The sequence below is a fragment of the Ziziphus jujuba genome, chromosome 7, assembly GCF_031755915.1.
Source record: "Ziziphus jujuba cultivar Dongzao chromosome 7, ASM3175591v1".
Lineage (NCBI taxonomy): Eukaryota > Viridiplantae > Streptophyta > Magnoliopsida > Rosales > Rhamnaceae > Ziziphus > Ziziphus jujuba.
Genome location: NC_083385.1, coordinates 9,492,427 through 9,517,395, shown reverse-complemented (window position 1 = coordinate 9,517,395; position 24,969 = coordinate 9,492,427). Strand labels below are relative to the sequence as shown.

Here is a 24,969-nt window from a genome sequence, read left to right as displayed (position 1 = left end):
TGACAGTTACCCTCACAAAGCTTGCGACTGCATTCAGCTCTAACATGCTCAAACAAATTTTTGTTTTGTTTAAAATATAACAGGATAGGTAAGTAATTTTTTTTTGTTTTAAGGTTAAAATAGATATTGAGAGGTAGAAAAAAAAAGATATCAAATAAGGGGGCAAAAATCGTTAACCTCCTCCCTATGAGGGTATTGGGCCAAATTCCTCCTATTTTTATCATATTGTTGTTGGGCCGTGGCCCAAATAAAGAGAAATAATGGGATTCGGATCCATCACGTTCATGAGGTTTGAACTTTTGAAAGAGGGGTTTTTTCGATAAATAGCCACCTTACAACTCCATTTTAGAAAAATAGCAAAAAAAAATTTTTTTTTTTAAAAACTAGCCACCTTGGGACAAAAATATCCTTGACAAAATTGAAAATTACGCAAAAAGTTTTTTTTTACCCTTTCCTTTCTTCCTCTACACAGCCGTTTGTGGGGTTTCTACACAGCCGTTCATGGGGTTTCTCTAAGGTCACTCTTTGCATCTCATCGCCTCTCACTCTCATTTTTTTGTATTTTCTCATATCTCAAACTAAACTCAAGTAAAAATTTTATCTTTTTTCTTATTAGATGAAAATAAAGAAATATGTGTTTTTTTTGTTTTTTCTCTTTCTCTTTTTTCTTGTATTTTTTATTAGTTTAGGGTTTTTTAAGCTTTTTATTTAACATGGGTATGCAAGAAATTAATTTATGAGCTGTTATATGTGATTTTAAAAATAATTAGGTGGCATATGGTTTGAAAATGGGAGAAATTTTGTGTAGAACTGAAAAATTGCAAAAAACAGTAAAAACAGAGGAAATTTGGCGAAAAAGATGAACTTCCGCCAATTTCCTCCAGTTTGTCAATTTTCGCAAAATTTTCGCCAATTTTTTGCCATTTTCCGCCATTTTCCGTTAATTTTGCACCAATTTTCCAGAAACTTGTCTCTCTGCTCAAAGATGAAAATCAAACAACATCGCATCGCATGGGCATGGGGAGGGAGAACAATTTTCCAAAAACTGGTTCTTCTATGACATCGGTGAATGGGAGGACAATTTTGCTTGAAGTGAAAATGATGCTGGTGTGTTCCTAACGGGAAAGGGAAAGCTTAACTTTTTTTTTATGCCCTAGTTATGTTTCAAAAGGAAAAAGGAATGGAGGAAAAAAAAAAAAAAAAACCAAAACAACAAACTAAAAAAAATCTGCATTTCGATAGAGAATATAAACCCCAAAAAAAAAGTATAAAGGATATTTTGATCCTATTATACTAAAAGTTGGCTATTTTTTAAAAAAAAAAAAATTTTACTATTTTTTAAAATGGAGTTGTAACGTGATTTTTTTTCCAAAAAACCCTTTGAAAGAGTGTATTTACCGTCCAAATTGTAATCCGATTAAAATTTAAAAGTAAAAAAATTGACATGAAAGTCTGATTCTTTACAGTCACGAAACTTGTGTCCCACAGCCAAAGACCTCACAAAAAGGAAAGTCTTTCTCTATTCTTCTTCTTTCAGAGGAAGGAAAAGAAAAAGTAAAAAAAAGAAAAGAAAGAAAACGTAGCAGTAGCACAGAGGAAAAGTTGCTTGGAAAATCTTGTATTCGAATACTGGTCTTCAAACTTTGTATTAGAAAGAGCAACGCAAAGCACAATTTTGCTTAATCCACACCCTCTCTCTCTCTCTCTCTCTCTCTCTCTCTCTCTTTGTGATTCTTTACCATGAACGAACGCACAAACAGACCCGTCGATCCGTTTCTCTTGAACTATCAGCCCCGCGACCTCGAAATCGCTTCGGAGTTCCTCGGCACTTGGCTTCCTTTCCTCTCCAGAGATCTCTGCCATCACTGCACCGATACCCTCTCCGATCGTATTCGTTCTCTCGAACCAGGTACACACTTCTCTAATTCCCGAAATTCACCGACATAATTTTAAAAAATAAAAAATAAAGTAGTTTTTTTTGTTTTTAACAGTAGTTTCGGTTCGTTACTTGATAATTGCAAAATTATGTTCCAACCCATGTGGAAAAATTGTTGCTTTTGTTTTTCTTTTGTCTATTACTGGAATGGTGAGGTAATTTCTTTTATGAAATTGCAATTTTTTTTTCTTTTTTTTTTTTTGGGTTTTCTTGTTCACAATTTGATTTAATTCCGCGATTTATGCCGAAATTAGGGTTGCATATCGCTTTCAATATGTTGGATACTATATGATTGGGGTTATGCAGAAGGTTAATTTTTTTTTTTTCTTTTTTTTTTCCTTTTTTGCTTGTTTATGTCACTGGTAGCATTTAAGGGTGATTCTACGCCCGGAAATGTGGACAACAAGTCTAAAGCTTCAACCTCGAATAATGTGGAAGAGGATGAGGAGGAGGAGGCTAACGATAATCATGATGATAATGATGATAATTGTGATGTGAATTCGCCTGGGAGTTGGAAAGGTGAAGCATCCGGATCGTCCGAACATGTTGTAGAAGAAGCTTCTACAAACGAATTGTCTGGTGGGTCACCTCCCATTCAGACCCCAAGTCCTCGAATGTCTTGGGCAGATATGGCCCAAGAAGATGAGCTTGAAGAAGAGGTGGAGGAAAAAGAAGAAGAAGAAGAAGACGACAATGAATATGAAGATAATGAATCTAATAAGCGAACGGTGAATATAAATAATTCCACCGGAGAGTTAACGATATCTAAGGTTGTTGAAAAGCCCAAATTGTCTAGGGAACAAAGGGAGTATCTTAGATTAATGAAAGTCGAGAGGAAGAAAGATTTTATCTGTTTGGAGAGGTTTAAGGGGAAGATAGTCAACATTCTCCAGGGAGTCGAACTCCATACAGGAATTTTCAGTGCTGCAGAACAGAAGCGGATAGTGGACTACATTTACAAGCTTCAGGAGAAGGGTAAAAAGGGTGAATTTAAAGGTTAGTTAAATCTGTCCACTTGTCTGGCTTGTCTGTTCCATAGCATTATTGCATTGCAATTGCATTTTAAGTTTGCTTTTGCTTGTTTGTTACTTTGCAATTATATGGTCTGTTGTCATGAAATTTTGTGAGGTTCATGTCCTGTTCATGTATTGTAGTGGTTTTGCATTTTTGTTTTTTGTTCATTGAGGTGAATAGAACGAACAGGTATCTTCACGGAAGTCATTGCTAAGAATATATTGCATGATCTGACATTCAAAGTACTTGTTTAGCATGTTTTGATATGCTTTTCCATCATTGTTGGCCTAAAAAATTTTTTCTCAATGGCCGTGTTTCTGTTGCTAGTGTGCATGCAAATTCTTTTTCTCACTTGCTCTTTTTTTTTCTTTTTCTTTTTTCTTTTTTTAAAGGGCTTATAATGTCTTTTAGCTATTCTTGATGCTGTCAAAAATGTTATTTAAATTTTTGGTCAAGTTTTCATATGGATTGTTAGCTTTTTTGATCGATCACTTTTCCTAATTATATTTCTTCTTAGTTATAAATCTACCCACTCTCAGATGAACTTATTAGTTTGTTAATCATTTTCTGTCACATAGATCTCAGAAATGCACGTTACTTTCTTTGTTTTCAATTAGTTCAAGGATGTCTGTAATATATTTTGAATTGTATTATTGATGCAGTAGGGGAGCAGTGGCAAATGGTATTTCTTGATAGTTTCCCTGTCAGTATTCATTGTTGTGTTGGGAAATACATGTTCTAAGGGTCTAAACCTTTTTTTTTTTTTTTTTTCTCTTCTATATCTAAACTTCATGCAGAACGTACATATACAGCACCTCAAAAGTGGATGAGGGGCAAGGGACGTGTAACTATTCAATTTGGGTGTTGTTACAACTATGCAGTGGTATGTCTTTCTATATTCTCATTGTCTGAGTCGCTTTTTTGTGTTTCCTTTGTATCATGAAAGTTTTTGAAGATCATCCTATTGGATATTCGAGTTGTATCACTGTAATTACAGAAAGAAGTCAAGATCTTATACACTATTAACAAATTAAAATGTTCTGGTTTCAGGATAAAAATGGTAATTCACCTGGAATCCTTTATAATGAAATGGTGGATCCTATACCAGATTTCTTCAAGGTGATGATTAGGAGGCTGGTCAGATGGCATGTACTTCCACCAACCTGTATTCCTGACAGTTGCATTGTCAACATATATGAAGAAGGGGACTGTATTCCTCCTCATATTGACAACCACGACTTTGTTCGACCGTTTTGTACTGTTTCATTTCTAAGTGAATGTAATATAGTTTTTGGCTCGAACTTAAAGGCTGTCAGTGCTGGTGAATTTGCGGGTGCAATTGCCATCTCGTTACCGGTGGGGTAAGTATCCTATGCCCAATTAAACACACAACTTCTGTGTTTATTATCCATTACATTTGCGTTTCTAGAATTTCTATAATTTGCATCATTGTTCTTTTCTGGATTAAAAATCTGACACTGAGCATTGCTTTTTCTAGATCTGTTCTTGTGTTGAATGGAAATGGGGCTGATGTGGCTAAGCACTGTGTCCCTGCAGTACCTACAAAGAGGTAATTGTTGAGCTGTGGTTAACAAAATTCCGTTTGGTTTTAGTAATTCTTTGTGCTGATGAATTTTGTTTTAACTTTTCCTAACATGGCCTTGTTTTATATAATTCTGAACTGAAGGATATCAATAACATTTAGAAGAATGGATGAATCAAAGAGACCTCTTGGATATGCGCCGGAATCTGATTTACAGGATATTCAACCATTGTCGTTTGATGTGGAGAAGACAAATAGGACAAATTCTCATTCTCCTGAAGCTGGACGATATGTCGTAAGGAGGCAGCAGCCAATAGCGAATAGAAGAGTAGGCAATATGGATGGAAGAGGTTCTGGTAGAAGAAGTGATTTTCGATCAGAATATCCAGAGTCAGCCTGGAGTCGAAGAGGATTTGGAAACTGGCGGAGGCACTGAGTCAAATTGGATAGCTAAAGGCCCGGCCCAAGTTTTATTTTTGGCCTTAGTATAAAAAGAAGTAATGGGTTTTTTTTTTTTTTTTTTTCTATATATATATATATATAAAGGAAAATTAAATAGTATTTGATTAATTTTGTTACCATTTCTTTTCCTTTGCTATGAATAGAGTGGGGGGTATTTGGCTTGAAGCATATCCTTTATTGTTTTTACACTTTGTTCAGATGGATGTGTGATTAATCATCTTGTGTAAGGGATGTTGATAATTATTGTAATTTTTATTTTTATTTTTCCATAACAGTGTTGGATCCACTCCCTTTTTTTTTTTTTTTTTTTTCTTTTCCAAAAAGTAATAAGAAAAAAGTTTCAACTTGTTTCAGCTTATTAACAATTATATATTCACAATTAAACATGAATGGCTATCAATCTATAGGAAATCTTCATCCAAAACACTGAATAAATAATGATAATAATAGAGCTTTTAGACATGTCTCTGTCTCGGAAGGAGAATGACCAAAAGGTTTAAATAAATAAATAAATATATAGAAGCTCCTTTTTCTGAGGAGCTTAAGGGTATATTTTTGGTCCCAAATTTGCTCAAGTTTAAGTGATGGCATTTATGCAGATTTGAATTGTTAGCCTTGCCAGATAGAGAAAGAAATTAGTAAGATTTGCTTATAAAGAAAACGAAAAATGAATGAAAGTAAAAGAAAATAAATATTTCTAACCATTTAGGGTCATGATTTTCATAAACTTTCCCTCTACTAAACTATGACTTTTTGAACAAAAAAAAATGACTATAAATAGCAATTAGGGAGAAACCGAGGCTACGGAAAGGTTTCCGATCGTGCTGCCTATTTGTTCTTGGCTCACATAATTATATATATCTAAAATTGATTATAGAAATAAACAACGAGTTTCTGCTTGATTTCGAGCTTGTATTTAATTACCTTCATGACATTTTTTATTATTTTTTTTTAATCTTTCTTGACTCGTTCTATACAAGCTCTATGTACTTGCCTAGTCGTTTTCTTAGATAGATCGATTATGATACATGAACCCCCATGGTCCTACATAACAAAAAATAAATAAATAAAAAACCCATGATTATAGACATTGCCAGTGCCACTTTGAGAAAAATGATTTGCAGAGAAATTGGTCATGAATTGAATTGATTGCAAATAAATTAAATTCCATACACTTGTCACTTGTGGGTTCAAAATTGAACGATTCAATTAAAATCGATTAAAAAACACATCTTTGTATCTATATATGTTATTCTGCATCAAAATCACTTCAGAAAATTTTAAATGGAACTTCACTACTTCAAAATACTGTTCTTATTCTTTTGGTCCCTCCTTGGAATTTAGTCAAATTAGTAAGTATTTATAATGGAGAAAAAGGGTAAGGCTTTGCTTGTTATTGATGTGGTCCAAAAACCACATAAAATATATTCTGATTTATAACCAAATAAATAAATAAATAACGAGGTACATCTATTAGGGGCTGTAGAAACAAAGAATATTTACACCCAATAGAAAGTAACCACTGCTATCAAACTTTAAAAAGTGTTTATAGCTACACCATATATACAGTACTTGTAGTCTAAAACATTCTAAAAGTAAGTTTGCTTTCCTTAGCTTCATATAGACAATAAATTTGCATTTCTTTTTTTTTTTTCTTTTTTTTGAAGAAATAAATTTTCATTTGGGTCTTTTTTGCTTCCATATCTATATTTAAAAAAATAAAAATAAATTAAACAAGGAAAAGGTAAAAGCTTGTGACTAGGGTATTGGTATTTGTAGTTGTAAGTCTCTATCTTAGACTTGGCAAATAAAAAGAAGGAAAAAAAATTAAAAAGATAAAAAATAATAAAAGACTGGTAGTATAGCAGTCTAGAGAGAGAAGGGGGAAGAGAGAGAGAGAGAGATATTGTGATGTATGTTTGAGAGATATGGGGGGAAGAAAATAAGAAGCAAAGGGATGATTACCCGAAAGAAAAGGGAGTGTACCAACGCGGCTGTGCCACACAAAGAGAGCTCCATTATGAGGTAAGCAAAGCCCTCTGGATTTTGGATAAGAGAGGGACAGATTTATAGAGAGCTTTCCTGGCAAATCAATGTCTAAAAAGTTTTATCAAACAAGAAACAAAGACAGAGAGACTCCTATTTGGACAAAGGAACAAAAACCCAAATCCTATCCTATGTGGGTTTGGCAAGAGAAAGAGAAAAAAGTGTGAGAGAGAGAAAGAGAGAAGCCCAAACGGCCAAACCCCACCGTGTAAATGCATGATAAGGAAAGCCAAATCTCATGATGATTGTGTCAATATCAAACAAATTATGCAATCTGATAAAGTTGAAACTGATCAGAGAGAGAAAGAGAGAGAGAGAGCTGCACCGTCAGAGTTTGTAAAGAAAAGGGGAATGAGACTACTATACTGGTACTGCTTGAATTCAAGGAGATATCAAAGTTTTTCGATTGGCCCCATAAATATATATATATATATATATATATACATACATCTTAACATAGAATATGGAAAACAAGGATAAAAAAGTTTTTTCTGTTCTGGTCGATCTCTGTGATATTCTATGTCTTTATACCTATTCTTCTGCAAAGTAACAAAGGTAACACACTGGTGGTTTTTATCTGACCCAAAATTTATCACCTCTATATATATATATATATATATATACTCTTAAAAGTTTTTCTCCCTCTTATAAAATCCAAAAACATGTATGTACAAACAAATTTCTCCATAATTACAATAATATCTGAATTTTCGTAATTAATTTCTTAAAAATATATTAGTAAGATTATGAATATACATTAAAGAACTATGATATGTGAAAAGAAAATATATATGATGTATAATTTGTCATCTCCATATATATACAGTTAAAGTTTTTCTATCTCTTATAAAATCCAAAATCATGTACAAACAAATTTCTCTATAATTACAATAATATCTCAATTTTGCCGATTAACTTCTCAAAAATATATTAGCTAAAATCATGAATATATATATTAAAGAACCATGATATGGGAAAGGAATATTTATAATATATATATATATATATATATATATACATATATATAATGTGTATATATTTGAGTAATGAGATTTGGGTAGCCGACAATCTTAGGGTGCAGAGAACCATAGATCCCTAAGTCCTTATGATCATGTATTAGTACTTTTACAATAAAAGATATGAATTGTCGTCAAACGGATTATTTGGCATTGGAAACACATATATGCAAAAACTATATGCACATTTTCTGCTGCAAAGTGGCCGTCCCAATATTCACCCCCATAGATTCATAGGGGTCCTACTTTATTTTTATTTTTTTTTATGAACTAGATGCATTTTTTTTTTTTTTAGGGGTCCTACTTTTTAGTAAACCAAACAACTCCAACATTTTGACCCTAAGATATTTAGTAACTCATTTTCTTGTCTCCCATTTAATTATACGCAGTTGGATATATAAATAAATTACCTTCTTTGTTCCAATTAATCTCCGTAGACTACGAAATGTCAAATTCTATTTTCTCACTCTATTACATATTTTTCAACATTTAACGCAAACTCAATTAATAATAATATTTGAGGGAATGAAATTTTAGGAAGATAGTTTGAATACGTACGTTTGAGTGTGAAGATATTAAAGCATCAAATTTTGGAAATTAAGAAGAGGGTAATCAAAATTAATGACCGGCTATAGATTGACAAAAAGGTTATTTTTCAAAATATATATAGTTACTTATCTGTGAACCGCATGTCTTCTTTTTTTTTTAATTCCCACACTTCTTTCAAACTACTCATGCTCAATAGTATTGCTATACCCTTAGAAGCAATATTGGAAACTTAAAATATATATTATCTTAATAATATAGCAATAAATTGAACATTGAGAAGGTAGAAGCTAGAAAACACACTTGTATATATAGCAAATTTGCAATAATTAAAAGAAAAGGTTTTAGTCCGACTGAACTTGATTTCAGGCAATTTTAAAACCAATTTCGATCTTATAGGGTGAATTTCTATCCACAATAATTTTCCCCTGAAAAAGATGTGTCTCTATCTAATTAAATAAGTTTGGAAATGAGAGATGGCAACAGCAGTAATATTTTGGGAGTTGGGAAGTGTACGAACCCTATTATAAAGAGAGACGCAGAGAAAGAAAGGGAAAAGAATGATGGGGCTTTTGATGATGATCCTATATATACATAAAAGGTCCAGAAACCATGAAGTCCCTCTTTTTAATGCTTTTTTTTTTTTTTTTTCACATTAGTTCTTGGGTCGCGTGCTTCTTAGCATGGAGTACAAACATCACCATTTTTTCTTCACATTAGGGTGTATTGCTCCTCTACTGCCTACTTTTCCAGGTTGGAATTTTTTTTTTTTTTTCCTTTTCTTTCTCTTTTTTCGTCTACGTCTGCGTTTTCATATATATAGTTACTGGATCCTAATAAATACTTTAAATTCATTTACTCAAGAATCATCATGACACAAATACCTTAGGCATATTAGAGAAATCTTTTTTTTTTTTTTTTCTTTTTTTAAACTCTACCAATAAACAAGTTTGTTTGAACCAGCAAATTTATGAGGCAAAAAGAGGAGTAGAATTCCAGTTATGGGTTTGAATATCTATATGTACATATATATATGAAAGAAATTCCACTCTTGGTGAAAAAATTCCGGATGTCATGTATGTGATGTCGGTAATATTTGGTGTATGTATGTGAAAGCTATCTATGATATATGAATGGCTACATTCATATGTTCATTCCAACATGCATGTTAATTGCGATTATCATGTTTTGACCCTTTTATGTACTTTGGAATTTGGATATCTAGTTTTGTTTATAATTGACCGTGTAGGGAATTTGAGGGGGAGTTGTAATTGATTTGTAAAGGTATCCTCTTCTTTGTTATATATATATATATATATATATGTCAAGTAAAGGCTTATAAAGAACAATTATTGGGAAGAATTTATGGGTTTGAACATATATATTAAGGAAATTCCATTCTTAGTGAAAAAAAATCCGGATGTCATGTATGTGATGTCGGTAATATTTGGTGTACGTATGTGAAAGATATATATCTATATATGAATGGCTACATTCATATGTTCAGTCCTACATGCATGTTAATTTGTATATCTAGTTTTGTTTATAATTGACCGTGGAGGGAATTTGGGGGGGAGTTTTAATTGATCTATAAAGGTATCCTCTTCTTTCTCTTTTTCTGCATATAATATATATATATATATATATATCTCATCTAAAGGCTTATAAATAACAATAATTGGGAAGTTTTTTTTATGAATAGTAGTGAATTTTACAAGTAGCTAGCAAAACGTGCACAAACACAACGCTTAATGCCAATACCTTTATATATTGCAAATGATGGTTGTATGCAAAAACAGCATAGTTTTTGTCCGTTCATGTCATCCCTAAGAGCCATGTTTGACTGCAGGTACATACAATTATGATCAATTAATTAAGAAAAATGACATAATCCACCGGTAGAGTCATCATTTTTGGATAATAATTTCAAATTCGAATTCTCCTCAAGATAATATATACATATATATATATAAGAAAAAAAATAGTAATTAAACTTGAACAGTTGATGATTTTTGCCATAGAGAGGTCACATGACCGAAAAATAGAAACCCTAGACCAGAATAAGGAAAAACGCCCAAACGTCATGTTGCAAGAGTAGTAAAATGACAGTTTTGGCCTTGAGAATTGGAGAAGCTGTAGGTGAGTACAAGAATATCTTAGTAGAGTCTCTGAGTCATGGTCCTTGGTAAAAAAAAAAGTGACCATATCTCCATTAAAAGAATAACCCTTGTAAAACTCTAAATCACACGCCAACATCATTTTTATCTCCCATTCATTCATTCATTCAGAAGCCTCTTTTTTCTCTTTCTTTCTTTCTTTCTTTCCATCCAATATATCACCTCAATATAATTCTACACATCTTTCTTTCTCTCTCTCTCTCTCTCTCTCTCTCTGTCCCTGTCTCTCTCTCTCTTCACTCTCTCTGAAAGTGATTAATAATTTCATGTATACCTGGTCACATATACTCATAGCTTTTCATCCAAGTAATTCCCCTTTCTAAGCCCTCTTTTGTCCCTTCCCTTTTTATGAACCCCTCTCTGTCAACTTCAGTCCTTCTCTCTCAGATATTCTTTTGATTTCCTCTTCTCTTCATCTCCATGTGCCTCCCTATTATAAATCCCCCATTCCTCAATCCCAAAATTTTCCATGCATTACTAGTCTCTCTTTCTCATTTCTTTTTCTTCTCTCTTTAATTTTTGTTTGCTTCTCTTTGTTTTCTTGCCTTTGAAAATCTATCATGGAACCTCAAAACCAACAACAACAACAAAATGAGGATGGTGGTGGAAGTGGGAAAGGTAATGGATTTCTGTGCAGGCAAAGCAGCACAAGATGGACTCCCACAACTGATCAGATTAGAATATTGAAGGACCTTTACTACAATAATGGTGTTAGGTCTCCTAGTGCCGAGCAGATTCAGAGGATCTCTGCTCGTTTAAGACAGTATGGTAAGATTGAAGGCAAGAATGTGTTCTATTGGTTCCAAAACCATAAAGCTCGTGAAAGACAGAAGAAAAGGTTCACTTCTGATTCATCACCTGCTGTTTCCATGCAAAGAGGTGGTGGTGTCGCAGTCTCTAATGTTTGGAAACCTGATCATGAAGCTTTTCACAACAAGTTCCCAAACATTTCTCATGGTATGTGTGGTTAATTGACAATTTCTTGATTTTTGTGCTATTTTCTTGAGGAATTTTTTTATCACAAATATTGGGTTTTATTCATTTATTTATTTATTTTTTTGGGTGGGATAGGGGTTTGTTCTGCATCTCCTTCTTCGGCTAGTACGCTTACTGTTGGACAGAATATGGGAAACTATGGATATGGATCTGTGACTATGGAGAAGAATTTTAGGGTAAGTAATAATGAGTGAGAGAGAAGAGGAGGGTTTTGTGACTTTGGCACCTTGTGAGAGAAGATGATTCAGTTTTTGTGCTCAACCTGTTGTCTTACTTTTGACTATTTTTGCTATATATATATAAATGGAAACAAACCAACAAAAAATACTTTGCACCCCATGTGAGTACAACTTCAATTTTTATACCTACCTATACTACAGGGGTTATTCTCAGGGTTTTTTCAATAAAATGGAGGGACATGTTAAACGTTTCTCTTCTTCATCAATCCCCTTGAAATTTCTACAATTTGAAAAGGGTGTAAATTCCCTTTGTTTTTCCTCTGCTCTATATTATTTTTTTTCCCCCTTTTTCATACACAAACCACCTAAGAGAACAACTAAGTACCTAAAATGAAAACCATAACTCTTAATAAAAATGAAGGCAGAAAAAAAAAGAGAAAAAAATTAGTAACTTTCTACGCTGCTTCAATTAGATATTCTCTTTTGCCATTCTTCTTTCCTTTGTTCTGGCTAATATTGCACCATTTTTAGCTGTTCCTTTTGTGCTTTTTAATTTTTTAATTTTTTTTTTTGAACCAGGACTGCTCAATATCAGCAGGAGGAAGTAGTACAGGTGTTGGTGGCGGATCACTAAGCCACAACTTCGGGTGGGTCGGTGTCGAACCGTATTCTTCAACCTACTCTTTCATTGACAAGAGAAAAGTACTACTTGATGAATATGATGATGAAGAAGAAGAAGATGAAGCTTCTCCAGAGATTGAAACCCTCCCTCTCTTCCCCATGCACGGTGAGGACATCAATGGCATCAAGCACAACTCTCACGGCTACTACTCCGGTTGGTACCGGCCGTCCGAAGATGGTGGAAACCGTGGCGGTTCTCGTACTTCTCTTGAGCTTAGCCTCAACTCCTACAGCCGCAGATCCCCGGATTCTCTCTGATCATCAATCAAACATATTCTCAATGCCCGTACACCCCTAATTAATGTTTAATAACATATTAATCCTTTATATATAATGTTGCTTAATCATTAATTATTAGCTACTGATTATGTTTATGCTTTTGGCTGACACTTGCTTTGCAGTTCAAAGTTTATTGGGGACTTGACACGTGTCATCCAAAAAAAAAAAACTTTAATTGGCTAGTTTTTAATGTATGTTCTAGATAGATTTGCTGATTTTTATTTTTTTTTACTCAAGAATATTCCATGATTGTTGGCTTAAAATGCATGGATTATATTTTAAGGCATGCACTCCTTCTCTTAAATTTCTTAATTAATACTTTTTTGGGTCATTTTCTACTTTTTTTTATAATCACTATCATGATGGGACGGTGCGGGGTATTTGGTTGGGGTATTAACAAACGGTTCTCCATTGTCTAAAAACACAGAAATTAAAAATGCAACGTAATGAGTGATATACGACCATTAATCAGCGCGCTTGCACAGCACGTGGGGTTGTGATTTGGTCGACAGGGATTTTGTGTGGGACCTCATATGTTCCAATGAGAATTGTTGGAAAGGGGTTACTACAGTGCGTTAAGGTGTAGTAGGGTATTGTGGAAATTTTATTGTAGTATGTGTGTGTTTGTGTGCAATGGTCGTCGAAAAGATTTGCCAATGATATTCTATCGAATAGTATAACGAAAAATACAGAGATACTGTTGGAGGCAAAAATGATGAGAGGGTAGGCAGTAATTATATGCAGCCGTTTTCATAAAGTAGCTAGAGGGAGGGACTCAGGAAAGAAAGAAAAAAAGAGTATATATTTTGAAGTTTGAACCCACTTCGTAAATACCGCAAAAAACGCTATTCCTTTTTTTATTTATTTACCTTTTTATTTTGTATACTATACAATAGTCCCACAATGAGTGCAAAATACGGAATAGACTGGGCTGGGCTTTCCAACATGTAGGTCCATCTTTTTATTGACCCACTTTTAACATGTCTTTTTGCTCTTGTTTTGATATAGTGTAAGATTTATTACTTCTCTGCAATACTTTTTGGGTGTGCATTTAGATACATTAATTGAATTCCATGATGGATCATATTTGGTTGTTTTCTGCCCCAAATCTTTACTGTTCATGCCACAAATAGATACAACCTACATGTTCTCAATCCAAATATATTCATATCTATGTAGCATATATATATAGTGAGAGAGAGAGAGAGAGAGAAAGCAAAAGGAAAGCAAAGGAATTGTTGGTATTTAATCTGTTTAGCTAGTAAACAACACTTAAAATCACATGTATGTCAGACTGAAACCATCTAACTGGGTATTTTTTACAAGTACGGTTGGACGGTACAGATCAACGTGATGTTTTCAGCCACTTGATGATCATTTGCCTTTTTGTGGAAGAGCTTTGTGATTTAAGAGGGTCTCAATCAATAAGATTTTGGGTAGATAGCTTTCCTTTATTTGGGTTGACAAAAATTATTACTTTATGGCATGGGGATAACCCTAATGTCTTTAAAGAACAGAGAGGAAAAAAAGAGAGATAAGTCTTTTTTTTTTTTTTTTTTTTTCTTTTTGGTGTATGAAAAAGAAGAGAGAGAGATAAGTTGGAGTTGTGAATGAGGAAAGAAACTATTAGACAACGGTTGGATTGGTTTGTAGTGATGGATATTTGTGGATCCGAGAAGATCTGCAAAGCTTTTTGAGCCTTCAAGTACGTAATGTCCCTTACCAGTAACATGAGCCATGTCTTACATCACACTTTTCAACCCAATTTCATGTAAAAGTGTTTTATAGCCTCCTCCCAACATGGCTTTGCTTGCCATTTCCATTCTCATAAGAAACACTGTTTATCACGCAAGTAACTTACCCGATATGGACTTCCTTGCCATAACTCTGCAACACATGTATTCAAAATGCATACCAACTTCATCCTCAGTTCATCAACTTGAAGAAATTTGTTCTAGTAAGTAAGATGATGAAGGATCAGAATCCAGCCATAAACTCCTTCCCATTCTGTTTTTCTTCATTTGAACTGGCTGCCATATTTTAAACGTAAAACTCTTTTAAATTGTTTCCCTTTGTAGAAAGAAATGAATTTTTATTTATTTATTGTTTTTTTTTTTTTTGGGCCAACAGAAAGAAATGATTATTTGACATTCTTATCTGTAAAAGCCATAAAGGGGTTTTTTTAAGCCAATCATACTCATCGTATTCAAAGTAAAGCAAGAAAAACAACTTTAAATAAAACATATTATTAACAAAAATTGATTAATTTTATTTACATAAAAACACTACATGATTAACATGCTTCATGCTCCATTTTGTCTGTCTCGCCTAAGGCCACTAATAAATTCAGCTGGCTCTGGCTGTTTACTTCAAACTTCATCAGTAGTTGACAGAATGCGCTGCCTTGAATGCTTTGTAATAGAACTTCAAAGTTGATGAAAGAATTTCTACTTTCTTCCAACATAAGCTCCAAGCTTAGACAAGTCTGGTACCCAAAATGATAGTTCAGAAGACCCAGTCACAAACATAAGACTTCCAGGAGCCCATTTTATGACGGGAGGCTCACTTTCAGTACTAATCCAACTTGCAACCTGGAGATGATAAAAACATACGGCAAAAGGTCTAGAAGTGCAAGACACAGAAACAGACATAGATAAATGAATATATAATTATTAATTATTTTATATAACCTCTTAAGAAAATGTGTTGAAAATTTGAAATGATCCCATCCCCTCCCACTCTTTATGGTAGCCAATCAAGTTAGCATTTGAAATTGATAGAGCAAAGCCAATGCTCCAAAATAAAATCCTTCCATCCAAGAATAGTTGCAACCAGAAATGGAAATTGAAGGAAGGGACATATAACAAAGAAACAAAACTCTACAATCATAGCTACCCTTGATTCACCTATCTCCTATTCCCTTCTCGATATGGCATCTCATGGTCATGCATGAATGACACTGAAGATCAACGATGAACACCTATTAATGGCGAACTATGAAAAGTACAATTGAACTAGCCCTATGGAACTGAATTTTCAAGATTTTCAAGGAAAAAGTGTAAACGTACTTCTTTCCCACTCCGTACGCTCCAGGCATAGACACTACCATCACCTGAACCTGGCAGAAGTTCAGTAACAAAGTTGTTTGTCAATAAGCCTAGTAGAAAAGAAACAAATATAAGCAGTTTTTGTCATGTTGCGGCCTGAGCACAATGCCCCTACACACATGTTCTTTTCACACCACAAACAATTGAGCAAGATAATAGACTAAAGAAACATTAGTAGCTTATCCAAAAAACTGCATGGCAACTTTCCTCATGAATGCAGTATGCAGATTACGAGCTACTATAAATCAGAAACAAAATATGAGAGATCCGTTACCTGATATAACAAACATTCCCTCAGGACTGAAAGAAGCCTCCAGCGTGGAATTTACTGAAACTGGCTTCACTTTATACGTGGATAACTAAAAAATAAATCAAAACAAATTGCATCAGACAGGCCAAATCATTTACCATAGTTTGAATGATATTCACTTCAAGAAAATCAGCATCAATTAGCATTAATTACTTTTAGTAAACTTTTCAAATAAAAATTCGGCTGGAGGTAAACAACTTACAAGTGTGCCTCGAAATGAATCGAGTACATGGACATGTCCATCCATAGTGGTCAAAAGCATGAGTCTTCCATCATTACTGAACTTTACAACATTTGCATCAGATGTATCTCCTCCCACAGAGAAGATGTCAAAAGGACCCTAAAGAATTTAATTAGATTGGAACACTCTAATTCTCATCTAAAAATGAATTTTGATGCAACATCCAACTTTTCAATTTTCACATACTCTAGTATATTAGCACTAAGTTACCAACCTTCTCATAATTTCGAGCATCAAACATACGTATGTATCCACCAAAGGCAATTGCAAAGACCAGCCCTTGATCATCATATGCTGTAGCAGGCCTTCCTTGTACATGTAAAAGACCCTGGAATGTGGATAACAAATTAGAAATCAGTTAAAAAAAATCATAGTTCAAAACAGAACATCTATATGCTAAGGCCCCCACCTGGCACTTCTCAGCCCGTTGATCCCATAGCAAAACCGTTCTATCAAGAGAACCAGAGATAAAACATTCTTTACGAGAGCACAAGCTGAGAGAGACAACCCTGCAAACAAAAACAAGAAATCACTTATTGCATTTATTCACAGTGCAATTAGTCACTGCAGGTGAAATGAATATGATAGTTTCAGAAACAAACCTGTCATGGTGACCTTTAAAATACCGCAAATACTTGTTGTCATGCAATGAAAGAAGCCGCAGGGATTCTGAACCAATTAAGTATGTAAATAACTAAATTTATTAATGTCATACACAGAACTATGAATTATGTAGACTTACCATCCCAACCATTTTTTGAAGAGTATATGACTGTTGTAGGATGAGAAGTAAAGCAAACTAGATCAACCCCATACTTTTTGCTGTTAATCGTCTTCAAGCAACTGGAAAAAGAAAAAGCATCCTCTACTTCAAGCAATACCAGACCAAAAAAGAAGTACAATATTATTAATGAATGGTAAGATAAATCCATTATGTCATACAGCAATATCTACATCAGGCACCTTAGCACTGCCCAAGGATATATTAGTTCAGTGGCTTCTAATATTTGCTTCAGATATTATTGCCCATATGAACATATATTGATCTCTGAAGTCTGATCAAAGAGACAACAACTTCCATAGCAACAACTATTAAGTGCATGTATCACATATATGCATTCCCATTATTCACATATTTCCAAATCAGTCATGCAAGTTTCCCACCTAATTTTGGTGTTCATATAGCTAAATAACTGGAAATTTGTATCGGTTTCAAATGACACGAAAACAAATCGAAGACATGGGAGATAGTACATTGAAGTGAAAAAATGAAATGCTGAAGCTCAGTAAACGATTTCATTAAGTTAATTTATAGATATCAATCCAAAAATTATGGAACAAAGGAAAAAGAGGCTCACGTTGCACTGGCTACATCATACAAGCGTATAGACTCGTCATCACTAGCAGTCACCAGATAACTTGATGCCTTGTGAAAATCTATTGAACTGATTCTACCATTCTGGGAAAAAGCAAAAACAGAGAAAAACCTTGTCTAGTCAAAATGAACAATGGAAACTTAAATCACAACATAGAGTGCCAAAAATCAGTAAAAAAACGAACTTTTCCCTTCGGTAATTCAATACTATTTGCAAAACCACGGATTAGAGGACAAAACCCATAAATTATACTCAGAAGCAACAACGATATCTACTAAACCACGTTAAGAAAAAATAATCCCACAAATGTATTTATTTCCTCTTCCTACATTTTCTCAAGAACCAAACAAAGGATTTTAACTCCAACGAACAAAAATACACAATTCAGAACAAACTAACATCCAGAAAAGAAATACAATATATATATATATATATATATATATATATATTAAAAAAACTTAGTACATAGTCTCTGAATGCCATGCCGACTTCCATGCTCTGAAGAATTTCCTCACTCAGCTCCAACGAGACTTTATCTTCCCGTTCGGATTGTCCACCTTTTTCATATTATTGAGAAATCAGAACCAAAGGAAAACCAACACAAAATAATTATAAATCTACGCTCCTTAAATTTGCGCCAAAACTCAAACAATTTACTCACCAGCCATCGTAATTTCTCTTCAGACTTCGAAGAAATTGCAAAATTCTAACCGAATCTATATTCAATCCGACTAACTTTTGACCCGACCCGGGAATAAATAAATAATATATAAATATAGCTTTCCCACTTCTTTTTCGCTTGTCTACCGAGATCCCCCACTTCTCATCTGGTTATCTATCTTTCCCCCCGAAACTTGCCCTGGCCAGGTAATCAACTCCGGATCACAGACGTGGAAAGAAAAAAAATGTTACACCGCTTAGACCTAGTAATTCGACATTGCATATCCTGTCGCACGAATCAGGCCATTAGTAAGACCGAACCATGCTAGACTTTATGTGGGTCTGGACTGGCTCACTTTCTCGCCACATGATATTTTGTGGCCCATAAAAACAGTCCATCGGTCCATTTAGGTGGAGGTTTTTTTTTTTTTTTTTTTTTAACATTTAGCTGGAGATTGAAAAAAAAAAGTAATATATTAAATTCTTTGATTATTTTTTTTTTGGTAATAAAATTAAATTTATGAGTGTAAAATATTTTTCCGGTTTAATAAAGTAATATAGTTTGTGCAGTATATTTCCAAATTTTTGAAAAACAGTACCTACCCATTTTTCACTATATTTTTACGAAATAAAAATTGCTAAAATATGGCAACCAACCACTTAATATATTAAATTAATTATTTTCTAAATATAAATTTCCTAACATGGTTTGAAACTTTGAGTTCTCCTTCCACATAAATGTTGATTGGAAACCTGAAAAGATTAAGTTGTCTCTTGCGCAAGCAGTTTCACATATAATTCTACTTGAATAGTAGCTTAAATCGTTTTATTAGGAACAATATACCTGATCTGTCTAATCAAAGACAGCAAATGAAAATAATAATTTAAAAATAATATCGTAGACTGTTGCTCTCTTCAATTTAGCGATTATGATTGTTTTCTTAATCCTCTCAAAGATCAGGGTTCTCTATGCATGATTTATTATTCAGCCACTAGAGACTGAATTTCATGTAGTTGGAGATAAGTTTTTGTCCTTTGGCTTCCTTGAAGATATTATTTATTTACCAAGAAAAATAAATAAATAAATAAATAAATAAATAAAACCAATCCTAACAATGATTATTAAGGCCGTAAATTTTCATGAGATTTCCGACAATTTTTAATAAAGAAAAAGACATAGAAGAAGAGGAGTAAATAGACAACACAAAAAAGAAACATTGATAAATATGAAATTCTTTCTAAATTTTAATCGCTTCATATTAATTTACAATATTATATATATTAATCCCACACCTGACAATTTCAATCAACAACCTCCAAGAAAGGTTAAAAAAAAAAAATGACATATATAGAACTGAATAATACAAATATAAAATATAATCAATCTATATATATATATATATATATCAAATGCATTCAAATAACTGGTAGTGGTATGACGACCTCGGCTGTACTAGCATCATCAATGGAAGTAGAAGTAGCAGAAGAGTCACGGTTTTCATACGGTACTGCCGTTTTCTTGATGAACTCTATGCAATCGGCGACGGCCTCGCTGTGGCGAGGATCGTTTGAGTAATAATGGTATTGTCTCTGTGCGTAGTCAGCAGATCCAGATTGGACGTTGGTTGTGGCCTTAGAGAGCGCAGAGAGCATGATCAAGCGGAAAACGGCCTCACGGAAACGCTCAAGCAAGGTCATTGGGGATAATAAACCTCCTCTGTTCTTGTTGTTTGAGCAACTGTTGCTTCTCAGCCTTGGAATGCACATATTGGTTTTCATCACTTTCTTTGGGCTTTCTCTCGGTTTTTCTAATTTCTCCATTATTTTCCCCCTTTTTTTTTTTTTTTTTTTTTTTTTTTGTTTTTGGGGTGTTCTGATGTGGTTCGTTGGTTTTGGTATAACTCGAGAGGAAAAAAAGGAAAGAGGTTGTGTTAATTTATATGAGAATCTATTGCATGAGACAGATTGTTTGTGTGTATGAGCCCTTTGGATTGGATTTACCTATCCATAACTAGTTAGCTAGCTAGCTAGGGACTTTGTGGCTGGCTTCACCATGTGGCTTGTGTGGCTCATGAGATTTTGCCTTAAAGTTTAAAAGTAATTTGTGACATCATTTTGACACAGGAATTTTTTTTTTTTTTAAATATACATTGAAAATCAATCTTGATTAAATGATGACTGTTAGAGTTGATAGACAAGTTGATGATTTTAATAGCATCTAGGGATGTACTTTTTTTTTTTTTTTTTTTGGGTAGTAGCATCTATACATTTACTATGTGTAATAATAGCATGGTTTAAGTCTTGAGGGAGACTAATTAAAAAGCTAATGAAAACAGGATGACCACCATAACATGCATTTGAGAAAATTGTGCTGGAAATATTATTGAAGGATTATATATTAATAGAGGAATCGGGGAAAGCAAAGCATTAGTTTTAAGGTCGTTTTGTCTTTTAATGGCTAATGACAACTCACCTTTGTGAAACGAACACCCAAATTCCCTTAATCAAATCCCAACCAACTTGATGAATTTAGTTGACTTGTTTTTTAGAGTCGGAGACTTGGTTGTGACTTGTGAGAATAGCATTGGTTATGTCTCATCCTGTTATAGTTTTCACATTAAACAATACTTAGAACCCACTACTCTTGGAGGCCATTATTGATTTACGGAACGAAAGGGCCTGCATAAACCACGGCCTTAATGTACCATCTTTCTTTTATTCGGTTAAATGATTTCTTTGCTTAAACTTACATATATTGAAAGACATTCATCCATAAATTCAGGAATAGAAAATCCCATATTTGCGTAAGACATAAAAACAAAAAGAAAATGTGCAAAAACATTATCCGACCTTTATTCGTTTTTAATAATCGTGAGCAAAAAAATATTCTAGTTTTGCAAATACCATTCCAAATTAATTAGCTTAGAACACCAAAATGGTGGCATAAGAGGAGGTAAAAGGAATAGAGGAGAGCTAGCTGATGTGTTGGAAGCGTAGAGGAGAGCTATAGCCATGCATGTTACTGATATTGAATTTTTATCTTCTTTTTGCTTTTGTTTTTTTTTTTTTTTAATAATTCTTTTCTTTGGGACTAGGCAGGTATAAGGCTCACATGGCTACATGTGCGAGGTTACATAATTTTAATGAATGTACTAGCCCATGCATGCCTTCAGACCACTTTCTTCTATAATTCTATTCAATTCCGCCGACTTACCGGCCATAAAGTAAAATGAAAATCATTTTGTTTATTTGTGGAGTACGACCCCAAATGTTTTTCTTCCACAAATTTTTATGGCTAGGAATATAAAGAATAGGGAAATGTATTTTTATTTGTGAGAGTGGCCAAAGAAGTTTAACTATGCTTCGTGGGTTTGAAGATTTTCCCCATGCTTAGAATTGGATCCGCTGTTGGTCTGTTTGTTTGCACAATTTTGCACCCATACTAATGTTTAAGACACTTCTTTCTTATTTTGACCAACAAGAGAGTGCCACATGTGTTACATATGATATATATTTTCTTTTCCCTTTAGATTTACCAGTGAAAAAAAAAAAAAAAAAAAAAAAAAAAAAAGAGAATATTTCTTTGAAGCACACCAAAATATTTTCACCTCTCATTTGTATAACTTCTTGCAACACTATTTCCTTTTAAGGCCCAAAGCCCAACTCAAAACTAACGAAATTGAGGGATTTAAAAAAACAAAAAAAGTTATTTCCTACCATCGAGGGAAAGAGTAGGAAATTAATCACAAAATGGTAGTAAAGTAAACCTGTAATACCTATCTATGACATTTTATTGAAAGAGATAGTTACTGTCAAAAACCAATATGAAACATAGACATAAGCTTAGATTGCATCTATGACACAGTAAATTGTGTTGCTCAGTACCTCTATCCATGACAAAGGGAAATCATTTATGTCTTTTTTCATATTTGCACATTCAGCAGAGGGTCTCAGGCTCTTATCGGAGATTCACGTTCTTGGATTGCTTTCTTTTTGGAAAAAATCCATCCAAGAGTAGGGAGCAATGACTTTTTCTTCAGCTTATTCATAGAAGTTGGTCTCTCTGGCTTTTCATCTCTGCTAACAATAACTTGAGCTAGTGAAGGAGGGCTAGCAAATTTGACATATCTCTTCTTCTGAAATTCATTGTCCTCTTCATGATCTGGTGTGTTGATTTGAACTTTGGTCGCATTTTCGATGAATTTGAGGTCTTCGGTATCAGGGTTAACTCTTTGTTTTAGAAATTCTCTGGCTTTTATTTTTTCTAGTTCCTTCTTTGCTTGTTCAAGTTCTTCTCTGAGGGACTTTATGCAAAATGCCATTACAGTATTTTCTTCTCTGGCTTTTTGAAGATTTTGCTTTGTGTCTTCGAGCTCCGCTGTTAAGACTCCCATTTTGGATTGAGCATGCCCGTTTTCACTTGCTCGAGCTTGAATCTACCAAAGTAATTAGTTCATTACAGGAATTCATGTATTGTAAGGCACAAACACAGAGATCGTAAACCTGGCAATCCAAAAACTCACATACAAAAAATAAAGTACCACATGTGGGTTTAAAGAAGCTCTTAATCTACTTTTAGTGTGTAAAAATGATAACTAATTTAATTATATAATTGAGTCATATATCTTTTTGTAGAATGCCATGAGAGACCCTTCATCCCTACAGCACATTTAATTTTTTTGGGTACAAATCTATAGCACAGTTAATTATATCTGAGTTTGTAGCTAAAGAAAAGGACAAACTAGCACATCTAAATTTGCAGTTTACCTGACTTGTATATTCTACTTCACCAAAGAGCTAGCTAGGTGTTTTTGATGAATGAGCCATCTAGGTGTTTTTGTAATAAGGTAGGATATATCTATGGCACACCAAAAGTGTATGTGACACTGCCCCTAAAAAATACTTCATCAATGTCTAACAAAGAAACGAGATGTTTCAGGTTCCAGCTGAAAACCACACCCACAAAAAATAAAAATTTAGACGCAAATAAGAATCAGGCATATTTTTATGAGAAAATATAACCAAAAACAAGCTGAGCAACAAATCGAAAATACAAATTTCATGGATAACGTTGTAGTTAAAATTTAAAACGACACAGAGGGCATGTGAGAGATAGAACCTCTTTGAGCTTGTTGGCATAGATTTCTCCAACCAAAACTTTTTCTCCGAACAACATAACTGCTTCTTTGACAGACCTGAAGGGTGCACGAGTGTCGATCTCCGCCCGCCCAGCTACCACGGCAGCATTGCTTTCTTCTCCGTCCATTTTCCGAATATTTGCTGTGAATTGTATTTGTCAATGAGCAGGTTTTCTTTTCAAAGAGATAAACACAATGCTGATCTATGGGACTCACTGAAAGTCAAATGGATTGATAGAGGTGGTGACAAAGATCTGCTTTTTATATACCAAATTAAGAGAGAGGTTTGTTGCTAATGGGATATGATTTTTATTTTTATTTTAATTCTTTTGGGTTTCTTTTAAGGTGGTTAATAAAAATCATGGGGATTTTGTTTTCTTCGCGTCCACTTCACTGGAATTTTGTTAATTGAGGTTGACAAGGGTGGTTGGACTATCTTGATTCTGTTTGTTATGCTTTCATTAGACCTGCTTCTGTTTCACTAGATATACTCTCCTCTATGGGCTCCACTAAGAGAGAAGTTCCAATTAATCCCAACAAGTACAAAAAAATAAAAAATAAAAAATAAAAAAATGGCAAATTCTTTTAATGCTTTCAGGTTCAATTAAAGAGGATTTGCAAATTCTTTTATGGATAAAAACGAAAATCGATGAATATGTAAAAATGAAAAAAAAGAAAACAAAAAAGGGAATTTGGACCAGTCGGTGCGGATTGGTTGTGCTTGTGGGTTCCTTTTTTGGGCTTGTGTGGGTTACCCAAACCTTGTTGACCAATTTAGATTTGATTCTGGTTTTAGAAAACCCAAACCTTATTGATGAATCCAGCCCAAAACTTTGATAGGCCACCTGTTCAACGGATTCGTAAAAGAGTCCATGCAGTTGAAATTCGAACCGTGAAATTATTCGTTGCTTTGGGAGGAAGAAAAATGACGTTGAAAGTGGACGCCACAAGTTTGACTTGTCCAAAAAGAAAAGAAAAAGTAGTAAATTTACTTTTCCAAAGAGAAAAGATAAAGTAGAAAACTTTAAAGCAAAAATGCAGTTTAATACTTTTATTTTTATAATTTGTCATTTTATTAGTTATAATTTTTTTTAATATTTAATAATTTTTTTATTTTTAAAATATTATACTTAATCTAAATCTGTTAAATTATAATGGAAATCGTGAAAATGATCAGATGCATCTCACGTGATTTCAAAATTATTATTTGTTTTCCAAATTTTTATTTAAAATTCAAAAGCTTTATCTTCCTTTTTTTTTTT

General features: G+C 33.7%; 4 protein-coding genes across 4 annotated transcripts; 2 read left to right on the top strand and 2 right to left on the bottom strand.

Annotated features, from left to right (window-relative positions):
• Nucleotides 1-1,491: 1,491 nt before the first annotated feature.
• LOC107424372 (RNA demethylase ALKBH9B) lies at nt 1,492-5,227 on the top strand. The gene is made up of 6 exons (XM_016034157.4): nt 1,492-1,909; nt 2,303-2,932; nt 3,748-3,833; nt 4,001-4,311; nt 4,449-4,520; nt 4,638-5,227. The coding sequence occupies exons 1-6, from the start codon at nt 1,741-1,743 to the stop codon at nt 4,927-4,929; spliced, it is 1,560 nt and encodes a 519-aa protein (XP_015889643.1). The 5' UTR covers nt 1,492-1,740; the 3' UTR covers nt 4,930-5,227.
• Nucleotides 5,228-10,180: 4,953 nt separating this feature from the next.
• LOC107424391 (protein WUSCHEL) lies at nt 10,181-13,206 on the top strand. Its single transcript, XM_016034181.4, has 3 exons — nt 10,181-11,697; nt 11,812-11,912; nt 12,495-13,206. Exons 1-3 carry the CDS (start codon nt 11,301-11,303, stop codon nt 12,852-12,854), a joined length of 858 nt encoding a protein of 285 aa, XP_015889667.1. The 5' UTR covers nt 10,181-11,300; the 3' UTR covers nt 12,855-13,206.
• Nucleotides 13,207-15,099: 1,893 nt separating this feature from the next.
• LOC107424374 (protein ANTHESIS POMOTING FACTOR 1) lies at nt 15,100-18,856 on the bottom strand. The gene is made up of 11 exons (XM_016034160.4): nt 18,571-18,856; nt 18,375-18,466; nt 17,892-17,992; nt 17,276-17,376; nt 17,136-17,202; nt 16,943-17,042; nt 16,748-16,861; nt 16,495-16,632; nt 16,257-16,341; nt 15,944-15,993; nt 15,100-15,466 (listed from the first exon to the last, which is right to left on the bottom strand). The coding sequence occupies exons 1-11, from the start codon at nt 18,575-18,577 to the stop codon at nt 15,323-15,325; spliced, it is 999 nt and encodes a 332-aa protein (XP_015889646.1). The 5' UTR covers nt 18,578-18,856; the 3' UTR covers nt 15,100-15,322.
• A 3,302-nt stretch (nt 18,857-22,158) lies between these two features.
• On the bottom strand, nt 22,159-23,956 carry LOC107424375 (WEB family protein At3g51220). The gene is made up of 2 exons (XM_016034161.4): nt 23,689-23,956; nt 22,159-23,005 (listed from the first exon to the last, which is right to left on the bottom strand). Exons 1-2 carry the CDS (start codon nt 23,833-23,835, stop codon nt 22,520-22,522), a joined length of 633 nt encoding a protein of 210 aa, XP_015889647.3. The 5' UTR covers nt 23,836-23,956; the 3' UTR covers nt 22,159-22,519.
• Between the last annotated feature and the right edge of the window lie 1,013 nt (nt 23,957-24,969).